This window comes from Triturus cristatus, chromosome 4_1 (assembly GCF_964204655.1).
Source record: "Triturus cristatus chromosome 4_1, aTriCri1.1, whole genome shotgun sequence".
Lineage (NCBI taxonomy): Eukaryota > Metazoa > Chordata > Amphibia > Caudata > Salamandridae > Triturus > Triturus cristatus.
Window position 1 is genome coordinate 607,639,223 of NC_140585.1, and position 19,523 is coordinate 607,658,745.

Sequence of the window (19,523 nt, forward strand, 5' to 3'; positions counted from 1 at the left end):
GGCCATGTCTGAACTGGGCTGGCGTGGTGAGCAAAATAACGATGGATTATACCCAGATCTGTGACTGGGGGTGAATGTTTTGCCAATGTGCAACATTCCGTCCATCATTTTGTGTGTTTTGCTGTTCACCCTATGTGGGAAGGGTAAGCCCAGACGTGGGTCCCGTGCTCACTACGCCACTGGAGTCAAGCTATCCTGGCTGAAGAGGGGTGAAACCCCGAAACCGGTCCTAGGATGCTTGATTCCGGTCCAGGGAAGACATGGCTTGGCAGTTCGGGCTGGACTGTTCCCAGGAGGCACAGGGTCAAAACTGATTTGCATATGGCCATGTCTGAACTGGGGTGGCATGGTGAGCAAAATAACGATGGATTAAACCCAGATCTGTCACTGGGGGTGAATGTTTTGCCAATGTGCAACATTCCGTCCATCATTTTGTGTGTTTTGTTTAGTTGTAAAGTGAGACGTGTTGTGTTTGGCTGCTGGAGAAGCAGCAGTATGGCTGCATAAAGGAACATTCAATGAGTTCAGACCCGCTGTGTGGGTTATTTCGGTAACTCCTTCGCATACTCAAGGCAAATTAAATCCTGCACATATTGCTGTGCAATTAGTACATTGTATATCTTTTGGTGCAGGCAACCCTGGCACTACATTTGAGTCCTTGAATACCAAAGAGCTGCATGGGAAGTAAAAAATTTTTATATTGCGTTCACAATAAAGAGCACACAAAAACACTGTAAATAGTTTGCCCTACATTTATTTTCCCAGGTTTTTCAGTTAGCCAACCCATTCTTTGATTTTCGTTTGCCATTTTAAAACAGTACAGACGTGTAACCTGCAAGGCATGTAACTTCATCGATTAAAATGAAAAACAATTTAAAAGGCAATTCAAATATGAAAAAAATTCAAATATGAAAAAAACAGCAATTTCCAGATGTGTCGCTTATTCATGTATTTGTCCTCGAAATGCGCTAGAGTTTCTTCACAGCAATAACAGCATAGCATCTAGGAGATGTCACTGGGTCGAACAGCTTCACCAACCCTGACCAGGCAACGTTCCCCTGGAAATAATATACAAGAAAAGCAAATGAACACAAGCAGGACAAACTGATTTGTAAAAATAACGTGATTCATTTCGACCCAAACGCTAAGTCAAACTGTTAACTGTGACTGAATCTTAAACGTTTTAAGGAAATGTGTATTTCAGGGCCAAAGATAAAAATTCCGAAGGGATTTTGTCAATGTAGGAAAATGCCTGTTGTTGGGCTGTCTTTTTCATATAACTCACACCACATGCAGATTGCACTCTGACCTGTAATATAATGGAATGCTGTGAACAAACCGAATGACAACTGCAACTGAGAGAAAATTAACTGAGATTAAAATGATTAAACGTGCAACAAAACTTTGGGCAAATGGAAATCTGATCTCATTCCGTGGACCCGTGAATCGGGTTGTTCAGTAATCGATCTCAGGGCTAAGAACATTAATACAAGTGTCGGCCCTGTTGCAATGGGAGTGATTACTTGGATCCTCTTGAAGGTATGGATGGGCACATGATGGTTCGGAAACACAATCCAGCCCAGAAGAGCGTTTCATGAGGTGTTAACAAATCGTGCAGCGTCTGTGCGTTGTCAACTGTTCTGGACCGCCGTGCATGTTAGTTACTAATACATCTTCGTGATTTTAGGTCATTAACTTTAACACAAGAAGTCGTGCAGTCCATTGGCTAAAAATCAAAAGACTGTAGTCTATAAGACTTACGTCAAATTCACAGTACTGTTCAGAAGTTACACTCCTCTCACTGGCAGTGATGGTTATTTTATCGGAATGGAAATCATTCATTCACATTTCGCATCATACTTGGTGGGCGTGGGTCTCATTTCTAAGAACTGCTCATAATTCACATTCAAAGAGAAGGTCCTTCTCCCAGATAGCCCCTACTGTCTGGCTCACCTTGGGCAAATCTGCTTCATTAAAAGGATAATGAAAACATTATAGATTATACACTTGCCTTTATCTATACTCTAAGTATGTGATTTAGCTGCGCGCTTCCCCCCTCCCCTCCTTCCCCTTTTCATTACATTTATTGTTTTCATGACAAGGTAGGGTGCTACACCTTGCTACACTTCTTGCCACCCTTAGACATGAACTCAGATTTTCTCTTGTTTTACTTCAAATAGCTCTATTATAGGGAATCATAATCATAACCTTAGTCATTACTGCTTTTTGGGGCCACTACTTATGCCTATTTTGCATGTTTTCCGTGTTATGCTAATTTTAGTAAGATGATGTACTAATACGCATATTTTATTTTATGTACTCTAATACAATCAATTATTTTGTACTATGCTATACATCCTGTATGATGCAATGCCTATGCATCTTTGTGCTGTGCTTTGGCTATTTAAATACCAATAAATATTTACTGAACATAAAAGAAGTTGCAGTCCGACAGGACACATTTTCAAAACATTTTGATTCTGGTGGATACATAATCTTCCTGCAGAATCCTCATTTTTAGAATATTAATTCTGGGCTTCAGGCTTGTCCAGAAACCTTTTCCTACAGAAAGGACTCTCCAGGGTTGCCAGGCAGGGTCGTAGCTACCATTGGTGCAGCAGGCACAATGCACCAGGACTTAGAGGTCGGAGGGGGCCCAGTCTGACTTGAACACAGTGCTAATACTGCACAACACCAGCATCGGACGGTACTGCCTGAGGGATTGTCTAACTCATGGGTACTCGCAAACATTTTCCCAGGGGCCATAAAGTTTGATCTGTGATGTGATCGTGGTCCACAGTGATGCGGGCAAGGGTGGTTCGAGGAGGATTGGCAGCAAGGAGTGTGTAGGGTAAGCAAAGTATATACATCTAGTGGATGAATTGAACAATGTGAAACCAGAAAAAATAGGAAAGGGGTCCAGAGGAAAGCACACAGGGGAGCACGCGGCGGGGGAGTTCATGATAAAAATAAAATTAAAGAGTTACCTGGTGCTGCCGGCAGCCTTGCGCTCCTCTGCTGCAGCGCCTAAGACAGCCGGCCAGACATACATGCGCATTTAGAAGTGCACAAACCAGTCTTCCTTCCCCTCCCATGCCCTGGCTCCGCCCCTCCCTGCACACGCTGGCTTAGAGTCAACAGCTAAAAAAATAAAACAATAGTAAGATATTGTTTTATTTTTCAGCTGCTGGCTCTGAGACAGTGAGGCGACGCTCCTCCTCCACTGCGGAGGAGGTGCCACTGAAGCTTCCATTAGTGAACTAAGAGGCATGTCAGAAGTCATTATGTACATCCTATACGTGGCCTACATTCTTCTCATATAAAAGCAGCATTAAAGGCAGGCAACTCAAACACGGAGGATTTCTTACAGCGCAGATCCATTCCTGAACTCAACGTATTTGAGGGTGCTCTGAGCTCTCAAACAACGAGTAAAAAAGAGCCTTGGTGAAATAAAGTATCTGCCTAGCATCAGACAATGATTTTGTCAATCAGGGAAGCCGGGATTATCCGGTTATACTTATTGCACACATTTTCTGGCTTGCACATTGCCTTCTGAGATGGAAGGCAAAATAAATCCTCAGGGCAATATCGACCACCATTAGCTCAAGCACATTTATGAAGGAACCGTGCAGTCTTGTCGCCCAGATAAGCACCCCAGACTAGTTTATTTATTTATCTATACAAGGAGTAAAATCCTGCACCCTTCTCTTCCAGAGGAACCACTTATGTTGCCCCTTTTTCTAACACAGCAAAGATGTCTCCCTTCATGAACAAGGCATGAGTCAGAGAACAAGCCCAATAGGAAGGTGGGCGGGGGTCTGGTGGGGAAACTAGTAGGAGAAGGGCATAGTGCTGGCATATCAGCTTTATCTCTCAGTGCTATGTTGTGACCACCTTCTACTTAGGGACAAAACAGGAGGCTACTACCCCTTCACTGGAAGATGATGCTGTGGAGTACGTCAGAGTGGTTTGGAGACAGCAGACGCGACAAAGGATGGTGGAAACTGGATCTGCTGCTGATGTAACCTAGACCTACCCCTGCCTGAAAGAAGAGATAAATTTGCTTTTGCATTTGGATGGACTGAGACGGCTGCCATTTTTGGGGCTACACAGTCCTAGAATACCCATAAAACTTTAGATAAAATTGATGAAATTGCAGTGCAGAGAAAGTCAGTCCTAAGGCATAATCCATAGCCCTGCCATTCCTCAGATGGAGAATTCTGCCTCACTTCTGATTAGTTGCTCTTTGTCAAATGACATGTTCATGAGGGTTCCCTGAACGTCTCCCAAAAATCCAGTGTAACGCATCCAAGCATGTTGATCCAGCATGACAGCTGTACCCACAGACCAAGGAAGCATGTCTGTGGAGTGAAAGCCACTCTTCACAATCTGTTTTGATGAATATAGGCCATCCTGATCAGTCATAAATGGGTATTTCATAGGTGTATTAGGCCGTAATTGTGGGTATCACACGTTTTCTTAAGGCACTGGCATAACATGCAGAGGGCATAGGCCGTACAGAGAGCCAAGCTGTTGAATGCATAAACTTTGTGACCAATGACATCAAACGTTTTAGATTCCCTCTATGGAGGAGCCTGAGGGATTCCATTTGGGTTCTGTTTTGAAGACAAATTCTCAGACATCAGACTCTCCTGTGACGGGTGAGAGAAGTAGAGGGTGAGTCGCCCACAGAAGACCTATGATGACTGCCGATCTGCCTGTGGAATGCTAAAGTTTCTCTAATGCAGCCATTATCAGGTGTATAATAACTTTATTAAACAACAACCAAGGCAGAGAAAGTGCAATTTGTTCGCCAGAATGCTAGACTTCACTTTCGAAGAAGGCAAAGTCAATTTCATGGCCTCTGTGTATTATTGTTGTAAACGATGAGATCTCCTCTCAAGTAGGAACAGAGGTGTAGGAAATGTCTCCTTCTGGTGAAGTATGTAGGTCACTGGCATTTAATAAGTCCAAGTAAATGCTGGCATCAGTATTGTATTATAAGGCAGCAGGAGATGATTATCTTCTGAGTCATCATCTTCCATGGAACCTTGGTCCATATGCAAGGCATTCTGACTTGGAACTGAAACTCTCCCCAGAGTGGGCAAACCTTTTAGTCTTGGGGAGGTGCTCATATTATGGTCCTTAGTTAAAGCTTTCCTTGACTGTCTCCTTCACCACACAGATATTACTCTACCCTCTTGATTCTTTGGACGGCATTGGAGTCTGAGAGCTAAGGTACTATTGACTTCAAAAGCAGCATCAAAGAAGGGCCTAGATGAATGGGAGATAGATAGCATTCTAGCAGTTGCAGCTTCGCCTTAACTGGCAGCGCCCGTGGAGGTGCGCGGACAGTTGTCAGGATCAGAGCTGCTGGAAGAGCAGCCTAGAGCAGTAGTTCTTTACCTTTTTACTTCAGTGGACTCCTAGTTAATATTTTCTTGATCCCGGGAACCCCCACTGAATTATTTTGGGAATCCACAGCCCCCTATTGAGCCATTACTGCAATACAGGAACCCTGGACAAAGTATTTTTGATGATTCGAATTGCAAAATAATACACAAAAATGCAGAAGCAAGCATAAATATATAAAGGATATTTTATGTAATTTGCATTAAAAAATACTGTAAAAATCAACATTTTAATGGGAAAGTTGGAGCTTTTCTAAATTCCACTGAGGCAACACATTGTGCATATTATATTGATGCACTTGCACTGCTCCCAAAAATAAATCTGATGACATCAACTTAATTTTTAGACTCCAATTTCAAATTTAAATTAAAAAAACAATGCCCTTAGAATACTTCTTGTACTTGCATTAAGCCATGACAGCTAAAGCTCTCTTCAACTATAGCTTAACAAACGTCAATAAGAACCCAGCAAAAGCCATTGGTTTAATTTGCGTATGCATTTGCATAAATTTTTTTGTTGAACATGAGTTACGATAGCATAAGAGCTAAAGCTCTCTTCAGCTAAACTAAAAACTGATTCCTTTTGACAGACCTAATTTTCTTGTAGCTCGATTCCTAATTTATTTGCGTATGGAGGTTCAGTTAAAATATATAAATCTATGCAGTCATAATTCTCAAGGTTCAGTCTGGATCTGAAAGGATTCATGCTTCTTATGAAGTTTTGAACTACAGAATATTTGTATTTGAGGCAAAGGTGTTTAGGTTTAGGGGAATGAAAAAGAGAGTGCTAGGCATGGCGGTATGCAAAATGTATTAACATAGGAATTAGTGGGTATTTTTGTGTTCATTCCCACTCAGGCAGCACTTTTAAATCTGCTCCATAAGAAGGTTGCAGTGCTAGTATTTTGATGGTGGGAATGTGTTGGATGTTAGTTATAGGGAATGGTAGGTAGGCCACCAACACAGTACTGGGTCACATTTAGTGTCGCTATAAATTAGTTCCTTACTAAACCCTTGGTAGCTGATACTGAGCAATAAGGCTTAACTTAGGAGACAGGCATGTAAAGCATTTAAAAACACCTATATAGTGAATAAGTAAGACACAACACACAATCAAAATCCCACACTAATTTATAACAATAGAAAATATTTGTATCTTTGAAATGACATCAAAACCATGAAAATGCAATGTAGGGAACCGGAGATATGAATTTGTAAAGAATAAACACTTTCAGGTGTTTAGAAACCAATATGCCACTTCTGGACATCGGGTCGCGCTTTACCGGGTCAAAGTTTGAGGCTGACTGTGATGGAGCCCAGCTCGGATACCCCATGTGGTAGGCCTCGGTCAAAATGTTACCTTCGGACTTAGAAACGTTTCTGGAGCTTTTTCTGCCGAGGGCCCTCGCTGCTCTTCACCAGTCCGGATTCGGTGACGGTTCAGCGGTTTGACATTCAGGGAGCTCCCGGTCAAACTCTGGAGGTCGGACCTCCAGAGCTCTTCCGCGGGACGAACCTGGAAGCCGGTTCGGGTCGTAGTTGAAGGTGGCGGTCGGGTTAGTCACTTCCTGGAGTCTTGTTCCAAAAAGTTTCTAACACTTTCCCGAACTTCTAGAGGGCCTTCCAGAACATCTTCTGGTGGGTTCCAAGTGCCCAAAACACAAATCCAAGGGTCTGGAATCTCCTAGATGGTCCTTGTCAGGCCTGGACTTCACTTCCCACAATGCACTAGGTAAACCCCTTAAAACTCCACTGGTCCGACTCCCGGAGGGGGTCAGTTAAGCTCTGATAACCTGTAGCTGCATGGAGGCCACTCCTTACTCCTTTTTGAAGCAAAGCAAAGCCCTCAGAGCTGTAGTCCCAGATAGTGCAGCAGTTTCAGTCTTCAACAGGCAGGCCCTTGGGTGTAGATCAGGATTCCAGCAGGACAATCCTCCTTCTTCTTGTAGTTTCAGACAGCAGAACTGAGAGGCTCTGCACCTCTCACATATTTATCCAGTGTTCTCTGGTGACAAGCAGGGGAGCACCACTCTCCAATGAGGTGCAGGGCAACACCACAAAGCATGGCAATTTCCTCCAAAGTGTGGCATAGTATTGTCCCTGAACGCACTATTCTCTCGAAATCCATCATGGCTGAAACATCAGGAAAGCAGCAAGATCTAACCAAACCAAACTCAGAGGATGGCATATTTCCATAAACTACCCCCACTCACATCTGTGAATTCCTTCCTTAAGCCTCCCTACTGGCAGGGAGAGTGGTGGCACTGGCTGACAGGCTTGCTTTGACCTGTTCTTCCTTTGAAGCTGATGCTTTGAGGCCCAAACCCCTGCTCTGGCATTCCTGTGCCCCCACAAGCAGCTAATCAAGGTAGCCTGGCTAATCACCTCAGGGCTCATCAATCAGGGAACAGTGCTAGAGGCTGGAGTTTGGCTTACAGAAAAGAAAGTCTTATAACTTTTTTTCTGTACATGTTATGATACATTTAACATTGCCAAGATGCTGGATTTATCAATAGCATTCTGTTCAGTCTTTAAATGATATTTTTCACACTTTCCTAGCAATAGTTAGGCGTCCATAACATATTGCCATGTTAGCCTATGAGACCAACTATATTCAAGGGGAAAAATTGAGATGTGCAATTCCTTCCACATCAGGGTTTATAAAACCTCTTTCCTAAAGCCCCCACTGCTAATAATTACAGAGCTTCCACCCCTAGGGGAGGCTCCTAATATGCAAAAAAGATTTTAGTTATATTTTCACAGTACCCACAACACCAAATGTCAAATTTGCAGCGAATTTCCTACACTGGGAAAAAAAAATAAAAGGGGCAGCTTCCACTCACTAGGGTTTATAAAACGTCTTTTATAGGCAACTTGCTTATAGTTACATGACACCCCACCCCTGGAACACCTAGGGGAGACATTGGGGGAACTCACAAAGTAATAATAAGCTATATTATCACTTTTAAAGTGCCCATACCATCAAAGTCGAGTCTGCAGTGAATTTTATTTTTAAAAGCAGTGCTGCAAAACAGAGGTGCTTTTAAAATGACCACAGGCTCTCAGCAGTACACATATACAAGAGCAGCAAAGGCTGCTGGCCTCTAAAATACCATGCCCTATTATTACTAGGGACGTATCTGTAGTTTTTATACCCTGGCCCTATTATCTTTAGGTACTTATAGGGGAGGTCATGCCTATTATACGTGGACCTCAATGTATGTGTTTAACATAGCACTGGTCCTAGGCCTGCCTAGCAGAGCCCAGGACACAGTCAGAGTCAGCTGCCTCCAATTCCATTCAGCATCAACAATGGGGTGAACAGAGGGGAGGAGCCAAGATGGCGACCGGGACGGCAGCGTAGACTCCCGGCTCCGTGAACCTCCGCATCCCGCACGGATATCCTGCCTGAGATCCTCAACCTGTGCTACGTGGTCGTGTTTCTGAAGGAGAGGGGCTCCCGACTGTGTGACTCCGAGGTTTCTAGCCGTGCTCTCGCCGGAGAAAACTGCATCGGAACTTTACGGCCTGTGCGGCCCTGGAGCCGGGACATCGAGTGGACGCCGTGGCCGGGTGGCAGTGCGACAACAGCGGCCGGTGGTGACTGGGTGGAGTCGGCCCACCGGAGCGGTGCCAAACTCGGCCTACATTTCAGCGTGGTCGCTTCTACTGCCCAGTGTAGCTGACCGAGTGCATGACCGGGGGTGCAAAGCTTAGATCCTCCTGTGGAAATGTGGATTTTCCTGATCAGTTATGTCCCCTATCTTGGACCCCAACGGTTCTATATGCATGTTACAAATACATGTATGTTCCCTCCAGTTCCAGTTTCTAAGAACGCAAATATATGTGTGTCTACCGTCGACATGTTCTCTGTCAGATCCGCCATCGATGGGCTGGATATTCGATTCCTAAGTATGAAAGGCCACCGACTTTATATGGCTAAGTTACTACATTTTTACAGTTCAGGCAAGTAGGCCCGATTCTGTCCTCAAAGCGTTTCCCTGCTCTCTGTCTCTGACAGCTTCAGCTTGAGCTCGCATCTGTATCCATGAACTTTGTCCTACTCCCTGTGCAGCTAACGGTGCCTGCCTCGGCCAGTTTTCGCCTGCCTGCCAAGAAGCTGTATTTCACCTTCGAATTATCTATTTTGCTCTTCAGCCGATGCATTCCTGTCTAGTGATTTAGGTAAACATTTCCTTTAGCTCACAAGCAAAGGACTCAGCCTTTCCGTCCTCCTGCAAGTGATTCATAGTCCTGCTGCCATGGAAAGTTTTCTGCCTCTCGCATCTCATATAGACACTTAGGCGTTTGTGCACGCACACAGTCAGTATAGACTAGATTCTGTCCGAGAGTCCTTCCTTGTGGATAACATAGTTCTTTAAACATAGGATGTTAGATATGATTTGGGATTAGGTTGACTTGACCCCCAGACTTCTCGTCTCCACATGTAGAGCTAAATGTCAAGTCCCTTCACCCCCTAGTTGCACGTCACTCACACGTCATGCTGCTGCGCGCGCATCTATGCCAAGTATTATCTTATAGATCCACCTATGTCTGATAATCCTAACCAATCATGTTTCTTTTATTCCTTATTACGCCTAGTTTCGATTACGTACCTGTTATGTCACTTTTCTTATCAAATGTTACGCCTTCTACATTCGTTTCATTGTAATGTACTTATTATAAAAATGCATGTCTGTCAATAAAGTATTGTACTTCACTTCCTGAACCCTCGTGGTGACGGAACCTGAAGGCCGCGACTCGAGTCGGCCATTTTGAGTGGAATAAAGCCCATTTAGAAAACCTCTTATACCACGGATTCTGCCTCTTGTTATTTTTGAGCTATTTTAAGATTCCGTATGAAATTCAGTCCGGTAAAGAAGATTTTATTTACCACATAATGGCGCCCGAACAGGGACACTTTCTCATCTCACGCGCCGGCGGTGCGTTGCAGGCCCGGTCTCCTGCCACAGCTGGACGGACCATAAACGCGTACCAGCAGGATTTCCTGTAAGCTCCCTCCGGTCAAGCGGGGGCGACTGAGGCTGCGATCAACCCAGACGAGGCGGTGAGAAGTGCGAAGTATCCCGACCAGAGCCTAGCTGAGAGAGCAAGATCCGAGGTATACAGAGGCCCACCAGATATTTCGAAATCCCGATGTCCAGAGGGTCCGCTGTCCGCAGTCATCGAGTCCTGTCCATTCTCTGAGGCCTTCCGTTTCAAGGAGCTACTCGGTGAGTACCATCGCCGGGGAGGCGTGTAGACGCGCACATAGGTTGTGCCGGTCAAGACGGATTTGGGTACACAAATCCGGTCTGCACTGTTTAGCAGTGTATATGTACTGTTTAGCAGTATATCAAGTATTCCGAAGTATGCAGTTTATTGTCAAGAATTCAGCGTGGTGATTAGTTAGGCAGACTGTCATCATTGTCGGTCATTGTTAAATGTTTAATGTTTAATGTTTTCAGAAATGTCTTGCATATTGTGGTATGAATGATTGTTCATTGTACACTGTTCATTATTGGGGTTTTTTCGTATTAAGTAAGTTCAAGAGTAAGTATCAGATCAGTTGTCAATATGCCGCTCTTCTCGAAGTTAAGACAGATTACTACCAGAAAAGGGGTGCTTGAAGAAGCAGTTCCTATTCCTCCTAGGGACACTCCAGGGCATTTTATGTACCATAAACATGGCTTAGATGCCATATTGTTTCTTGATCTATGGGTAGATTATACCAAGGGATTGCCGGAAAGTCAAAGGTGGCCCGTAGCGGGAACCTGGGATGCAGAATGCATCATGAAAGTGGAGGAAGAGTTATGGAAAAGAAAGGTCAGACAATCACAGAAAGACGCTGTTAAGTTATGGCGTAAAGAATCTCATAGACGAACAGAAAAAGCACGTAGACAAGAAGAGAGGAGTAAAGAAAGTTCAAATAAAGTTCAAGAAAATCTATTAATTAAGGAAGGTATCCGAGTGAAATCAGAACAAGTAAATAGACAAAGAAATGCTCTTATGAATGGTATGTATCCCCTTCTAGCCGAAGGACTACCTAAGGCTGCTCCAGAGATGCCAAAAGACTTGCCACCCCCATTATTTCCAATTAAGGTACATCCAAAAGGGCATCCCAGAACCGCAGAAGATGTTTTTCTTTCCTCATATCTAGACGACGCAGCTCCCGAGTATGCTAACGCCGCACCACATAGACCGTCTGGTGGAGGGGTTCAACGTCAGGATCAGGTATCTGTACCCGTGCAACAGCAAGTCCCGACGCAAGCGTCGGCAAGCACATCTGTTTCCGCATCTGTCTCCGCAGTCGATTCTACAGGGGTGTCGACGCCCATAGTTGCTGTGTCACGTTCAACGAACCCATTCACACCCGACGCCCCAGATGGGGCCACGGGAGGTGCTAGCAGTACCTTTACACCACCCAGAATAAATAAACTTGTTTTTCAAGAGTCAGCGCATTCTCGTACACCTAAATTCGTAAGTGAACGTACGCTTAAAGAACTCCTTGTAAATTGTAGATATGACCCGGTGGTTGGTAAAGAGGATGAAATGGTCCTGGCATCATTACGTATCAGGCGAGCCGCAGAGTATTTAGCAAGGTTACCAGGAATGACTACGCATCTAGATAACATATATCATTTTGTTCAAACAGGACGAGATCCAGGATGTATTAACAGAGCTATGGAATTCCAGAAAGTAGAAATACAGGGGGAACTGTTACGTTTCCTCATAAACTGTGTGATCAGAAATCAAGACCGCCCGGGGGTAGACCCGAATGCAATGCTTATTCTTACAAGATGGAGTCAGAATATATCAGAAGGGAGACACGATAAGCAAAATTGTATAATAGCCATGTGCCGAAAAATCCGTAAAGAAATAGAGCGTATTCATGAAGAGAGATTGGGAACAGACGAGTTTGAGCAAGATGAAGTGTCCGAATCAGGGAATTCCGCAAGACAGTCAGAGACCATAGCCTATGTAGGCAGAGGAGGATCCTGTGATAATGCTAGATGTTTTTCTGATCCCATACACTCAGTATGCCCAAATAATAGCAGAACGTATCCGACGCCTATAATAAATCTGAAGTCTCCTGAACATTCGTTTCAAGCCGCAGATAAAATACTACGAGAACGAAGGGGTTACCACCTCCTCGATTCCATGGATGAGCAAGAATTAGCAAGATCAGCCGTTCACTGGATTGACAGTCCTGAAAAATACGGTGATGAGACCGTAGCACACACGTTTTTTAATCTCAGTACAGATGAACAACGTTTAGCTGGAATCTATATGATTCAGCAACTCCTCATATTATATAAGAGCCAACATGCTGACCCTGGTCCTTTACCTGATATATTAACGGAACTACTCACGAACAGATGGAGAGGTTCTAGTAACAAGCTAATTAAAGAGATATTAGTGTCACGTAAGCAGTATGTCCTTTTTGTAAGTCCGGATTCTCTCTCGCTGCCCCGCAGAGAAAGAGCGCCGTACTATATGGATAGACAAAATCCCCTACGAGAAGTGCACCCAATAAAAGGCGAAGACAATGAGTTTCACCGTGTATTTGTTTACACACCCATATCAAAAATGGAATTATTAGAAATGAAAAAAGTAGTACCTAGTCATGACAAAGACCCAGCGGGTTTCCACCGAGAAATTAAAGACATGTTACTGATGGGAGAGTACACCTTTCCTGATATTATGACGATATTAAAGGTGCTTTTGCCTGCTGGCATTTATGAAAAACTGAAAGAAAAAGAGTGGGAAGTGGGTGACCAAAAGATAGACTGGACAGCATTAGCAGAGGAAGAAAGGGGCCGAACTGCAGGTTCAGGGCTCGGGGATAAAGTTAAACTGTTACCAGGTTTACTAGTACAGGTACTGCCACGTTTATTAACTACAAAAAAGGAAGATTGGGGTGCAATCACAGCCTGCAAACAAAAGCAAGATGAAGACACAAGCGATTATTATGCTCGATTTGAAAAATGTTTTGGTATAAATAGTGGTATAAAAGCAAGTAGTGACTCATATCCACATCTATTTGTGACAAAATTAGTGGAAAATGCATTGCCTCCAGTAAAGAATAGAATATTGAAATTCGAGAGTACCTGGCAAAGTAACACTCCGTCGCAAATGCTACAAATGTTACAGTATCATCACAATAGAATTAGGGATGAACAAGAACACGAGCATAGACGCATGAAGGATACAAAAATGAAAATGCTAGTTTCTCAGACAGTACCAGCAGATGGTCACAAAAAGGGTGTGACACATTCTGGTGATTCTGCAGTTCCTGTAAAGGGAACCTGCAATTACTGTAAACAACTGGGCCATTATGTACACGATTGTCCAGTCCTGAAACGTAATATAGCTACAGGTATTGCAAAGGAGAGACAACGATTAGTTAGACAAGATCAGAATGAACAAGGAGCTATGCAGCATGGACAGTCCATGCCAGTTCAACAACAGTCCATGCCAGCCTCACAGCAACCCATACAGTTTGTGCCAGCTGCACCACCGTTGCCTGCTACTGCCACACAAACCACAACACGACAAATGTATCAGACTGCACAGTATGAATACCCTGAGTATCAGCGTTACGCATGAACCAGCCTAGAGAGGGAAGTTGACTTACCGCTTATCGAGATTCCTGTAGATCAAGAAGGACCTTATGTACATAGTGAATTATTAGGTCAAGATAGAAAATTCTTACTCGATACAGGGGCAAGTCGAACAACCATAAAACGTAGTGAAGTTCCAGGGGCACCCCTCTCAGGCTCTCAAAATGTTTCCCTTGGTTTTTCAGGAAAACCTATTGTTAATGAAGTATCACAGCCTCTACCACTTACGATAGGACCTTTGACACGAACTACAGATTTATTGCTTACTAAATCATGCCCAGAAAATCTGTTAGGAATTAAAACTCTGAAAGCACTAGGAGCCATAATATGTTGTTCTCCGGAAGGAGTAAGGTTGTTTTTACGTGATTTTAAAGGTCACTATGTGTCTAGAGACATGGATCCCCGACTACAGACTTTACCAGTACATCTATGGGCACAAGGCCCTACGGATGTTGGCTGCATGAACATTACACGCTATCGAGTCACACTGAAAGCAGGAGTGGTACTACCACGAATGCGACAATACAAGTTACCGCATGATGCTGTAGTGGCTTTGCTGAAAATCATTGATGAGCTGATTGCCCAGGGAGTAGTTGTAGAAACAGACTCCAATATATGTAATTCACCGATAATTCCGATTCTTAAACGAACTGATCCTACTGCCCCACCAGTGTACCGATTGGTTATTGATTTGCGTGAACTAAACAAGTGCATTGTACCACAATTCCCTGTGGTCCCTGATATATCATCATTGTTGACAGCAATTGATTCCGAAGCAACATTCTTTACTGTAATCGATCTCAAGAATGCCTTTTTCAGCGTCCCAATAGATCCGGAAAGCCAATACTTGTTCGGATTCAGTTTAAATGGGCGCAGTTTTAAATTCTCACGCGCTCCCCAAGGATTCACAGAAAGCCCCAGCATCTACAGCCAAGCACTGAAACGAGAACTTGACAGTATCCACATGCCAGTCAATACTGCACTGCTTCAATATGTCGATGATCTGCTGATCACAGCGAGAAGCGAGCCAGAATGTGAAAAAGCTTCTCTGACAGTTTTACATTTCCTAGCCGACAAGGGGCACAAGGTGTCTCCTTCTAAGCTGCAATTCTGTGTCCAGCGAGTTATTTATCTTGGTCACTCGCTGTCCAAGGAGGGAAGGCAGCTTACACCAGATCGCATCCAGTTAATTGCTAACATGTCAATACCCCAGACACAAAAGGAGGTGCGGGCTTTCATAGGCCTCACTTCATATTGTAGGCAGTGGATCCCTCAGTACGCATTTCTAGCAAAACCACTCATTCAGTTAACCACACAGGAGGCAGCCACATCGACTGTTCTCCCTTGGACTCAGGAACATACACAAGCTTTTGAAAGCCTAAAGGAAGCTTTATGTCAAGCACCTGTTTTAGCAACACCATGTTATAGCAAACATTTTACACTCTTTGTTACAGAACGCGAAGGTACTGCCTTGTCAGTACTCACTCAGGATCAAGCAGGATCACGCAAGCCATGTGCTTATTTTTCCAGTACATTAGATCCCGTAGCTCAGGCCTTGCCTGCATGCCTGAAATCAGTGGCAGCGACAGCTTTAGCAATCAGACAAAGCGATGCCATAGTATTAGGACACCCATTGACAGTACAAGTACCACATGCAGTAGAGGTTCTTGTGAACCGAACACAAACACAACACTTGACCATAGCAAGACTTACCGGTTATGAACTGACATTGTTTCAACCACACATAGAGATCCGACGGTGTAATACATTGAATCCTGCTACACTATTACCTGTAATTGGAACAGACCCACTAGCTCATGATTGTGTTGAAATCATTGAAATAAAGACGAAACCTAGACAAGACTTGACAGACGTTCCATTGTTAGATCCAGACCTGACGTTGTATGTAGACGGATCGTGCATGAGAACAAATACAGGAGATTTAGTGGCCGCGTATGCAGTCACAACAGACACTGAAGTTATTGAGACAAATTGTATAGATACTTTGTCAGCCCAAGCAGCAGAACTTATTGCTCTAACACAAGCCTGTATTCAAGCCACAAATAAGAAAGTTAATGTATACACTGACTCACGTTATGCATTCGGAGTTGTACACGACTTCGGCGTGCTGTGGCGAGAGAGAGGTTATTTAACCTCCCATGGTGCCCACATTCAGCACGGACCCCTCATTCATGCTTTGTTAGACGCAATACATCTACCCACTGCTATATCGATTATGAAATGTAAAGCACACACGAAGGTTACTGATACCATTTCTCAAGGCAATGATTTAGCTGACAGAACAGCTAAACAGACTGCTCAGAATCGCACATTAGACATGACAAAGCCAATAGTTCAGACACCAACACAGTGTATGACAATTAAGGATCCCGCACTTGACGTAATTGACATACAGACACATGCCACAGCAGAAGAAATAAAGAAGTGGACTGAACTAGGAGGGATCCAGACAGATCAAGGATGGATGACGAAGGAGAAATCTGTATGGTTTCTCCCTGATTCCATGGTTCAAGCCATTATAGCTACAGTTCACAGTCCAGCACATTTAGGAGAGAAGGCTATGCTAGACAGCATTCAGCACATTTGGTTCAACAAACATTTACGAGCAGCAGCTAAACAAAAAGTTCGTACCTGTATGATATGTTGTCAGTTTAATCCAGGAAAGAGTGTTCCCGTAGAGCAGGGTGGATTTCAGCCTCCTGACCATCCTTTTGAAGTCCTCCAGATGGATTATATTCAGATGGAACGTTGTCGAGGATTCAAATATGTTCTCGTAGTTGTCTGCGCTCTCTCCCGTTGGACAGAGGCGTATCCCGTATCAGATTACACTGCCCCGACTACTGCCAAGCAGCTAGTTCGAGAATTCTTCCCACGGTACGGTTTACCACGTGTTGTATATTCAGATAACGGCCAGCCTTTCTCCTCCGAATTAATGAAACATGTCTCGCTTTTGTTGGGATATCAGTGGAAATTCCACTGTGTCCGACACCCCGAGGCAGCAGGTCTCGTGGAACGACATAATCAACTTTTAAAAATCAGACTGTCTAAAATATGTCAGGAAAAAGGTGTGGACTGGATAGTAGCTTTACCAGTTGCGCTATTTTACATGAGGATGGTAGCACACTCTCGAACAGGGCTATCACCTTATGAGGTGATCTTTGGTAGACCACCGAATATGTGGGGGACGCCTATACCCCGTAAAATAACTGATGTTGACTGTAATATGCTGACAGATTACCTGGCTTCCTTGATGTCTGCACTACAATCTTGTCGTTCACAGGTAGTCGCAGCTTTTCCCGACAACACCGAGGTGAAACCTCATGATGTAATTCCCGGCGATTATGTTCTCGTCAGGAATTTTGATCGGAAAACCCAACTGGAGCCAAGGTGGAGGCTTCCTAAGTTGGTCCTGCTGACAACCAGAACAGCTGTGAAGATCGAAGGGAGAAAAGGCTGGGTGCATTCCAGCCATATAAAGAAATTTCATGGACTTCCTCCTGACACAAACAGTACTCCCCGTGTGTCTTCCCCCATTGACTCAAAGCTACCTTTGGCTGAAGCCAGTAGCACCGAACTCTATAAGCAGAAACTCAGGTCCAGATCCAAACTGTCGGACGATTTGATTGTTTAAGTCCTCTCCAAGGTGAAGCGGTTGAATCTGTCCCGACATGTATCCCTTAGGTCTGAATGATGTAGAGTCCAGAATCATAATGAAACGACATGCTTATTGTAAATTACTGCGTAGCCACTGTATTGTGACTTTATTAATTTTGTTTTTCTTGAGTTTTTTAATAGTTACTGCAAGCATATTGTTGCATATGTATTATCCTGTTTCTAAACGTGCTTTCAATATAACTGATGAACATTCTTTTAGTGAATTACCCCCACATGAGTTGTCCTATAGACTTGCGCTGCGCAACAACACCTTCATTAGTATGTTACATCATTCCCATCAGACTAGTAATGCCACCAATTGTTGGGTGTGTGGCCGACTCCCTCCCTATCAGAATAACAAAGGAGTTCTGCCTTTCTTTCCACATCCGTTCACACACAATGGCTCCTGTGGAGCATGGTTTAGTTTATTAAATTCCATAGACCCAGACACAGCAGTTTATCAACAACATTGGATATGGGGAAATCTGAATCTAGTTTTATTCAAAGTCTGTCACCCTAATAAGGAGGGTCACCCCAGTAGAACAGGAACTGATTTAGAAAATGAAGTGTATAAATTAGGTAATTTTACGCCTAATCTTATGATTTTGAATGTCAAAACCGAAGTTGAACTAATTCTGCCCACTATGTCTGTATTTCCAGTTAAGGGTGAATTATGTGTGAGAAAAGTTGGTTCCATACATATGGGCCATAGCCAATGCGTTACTACAGTAGAATATCGTGATCAAGGTAAATCTTCATTTAGAGCTTCTCGCCATTCTTACTTTATATGTGGTCAGACTGCATATATGCGTCTGCCTCTAGATTGGGATGGTACCTGTTACATAGCATTCCTTTTGCCACCTGTTTTTCTAGCTCCCCCTGATTATTATCGAAATGTTCATTTAGTACACAAAAGAGAGCGTAGAGATCTCCCAGTTGTCGATTATACTGAGACGGCATGGGACAAGTATGTAGATTTCAATAAAGGTATCTTTCCCTATATAGGTACCATATCAAATAGTAAGCTGATACGCAGACTCACCAAGACTCTTGAAGCTGTAGTAAACGAGACTATAGCCGCCCTAGGCAATCTGACAGAGGAACAATCAGTGATGAGAATTGTTGTTCTCCAGAATCGTCTTGTCCTTGACGTCATCCTGGCCGATAGGGGCGGAGCTTGCAGGGTCATCGGATCCAGCTGCTGCATATTTATACCAGAAAATTCGCCATCTGTATATAAAGCTATAACACGCCTTCATAAGATTGTGAGCCAGATACACGAGAATCCAGGCACTTGGACGTGGTCCGGGTGGTTTTGGAGTGTGATATCAGCCTGGGGATGGAGAGTTCTATCCTTCCTAGGTATTGGCCTTCTTATGCTCTTCAGTTGTTGTTTATGCCTGCAATGTGGACCAGCGATTTGTGGTCTGTGTGCCACATCATGCATTCCATATCACAGTTCTCGTTCAAAATGCCGGAAGAAGAAGGAAGAAGAAATGATGCTCCATGAGCAAATCGATGGAATGATGAAGATTGATATCTCTTAAAGGGCAAGTAGGGGACAAGGAGGGAATGTGGAAATGTGGATTTTCCTGATCAGTTATGTCCCCTATCTTGGACCCCAACGGTTCTATATGCATGTTACAAATACATGTATGTTCCCTCCAGTTCCAGTTTCTAAGAACGCAAATATATGTGTGTCTACCGTCGACATGTTCTCTGTCAGATCCGCCATCGATGGGCTGGATATTCGATTCCTAAGTATGAAAGGCCACCGACTTTATATGGCTAAGTTACTACATTTTTACAGTTC

At 43.8% G+C, this 19,523-nt stretch overlaps 1 protein-coding gene across 1 annotated transcript in view; it reads right to left on the reverse strand.

Moving 5' to 3' along the window:
* Positions 1-736: 736 nt before the first annotated feature.
* METTL25 (methyltransferase like 25) overlaps positions 737-19,523 on the reverse strand; it is a 580,957-nt gene continuing 562,170 nt past the window's right edge. The window contains exon 12 of the mRNA XM_085652969.1: positions 737-1,058. Within this exon, the coding sequence (XP_085509095.1) occupies positions 969-1,058 (90 nt within the window). The 3' untranslated portion in view covers positions 737-968. The remainder of the gene's footprint in view (positions 1,059-19,523) is intronic.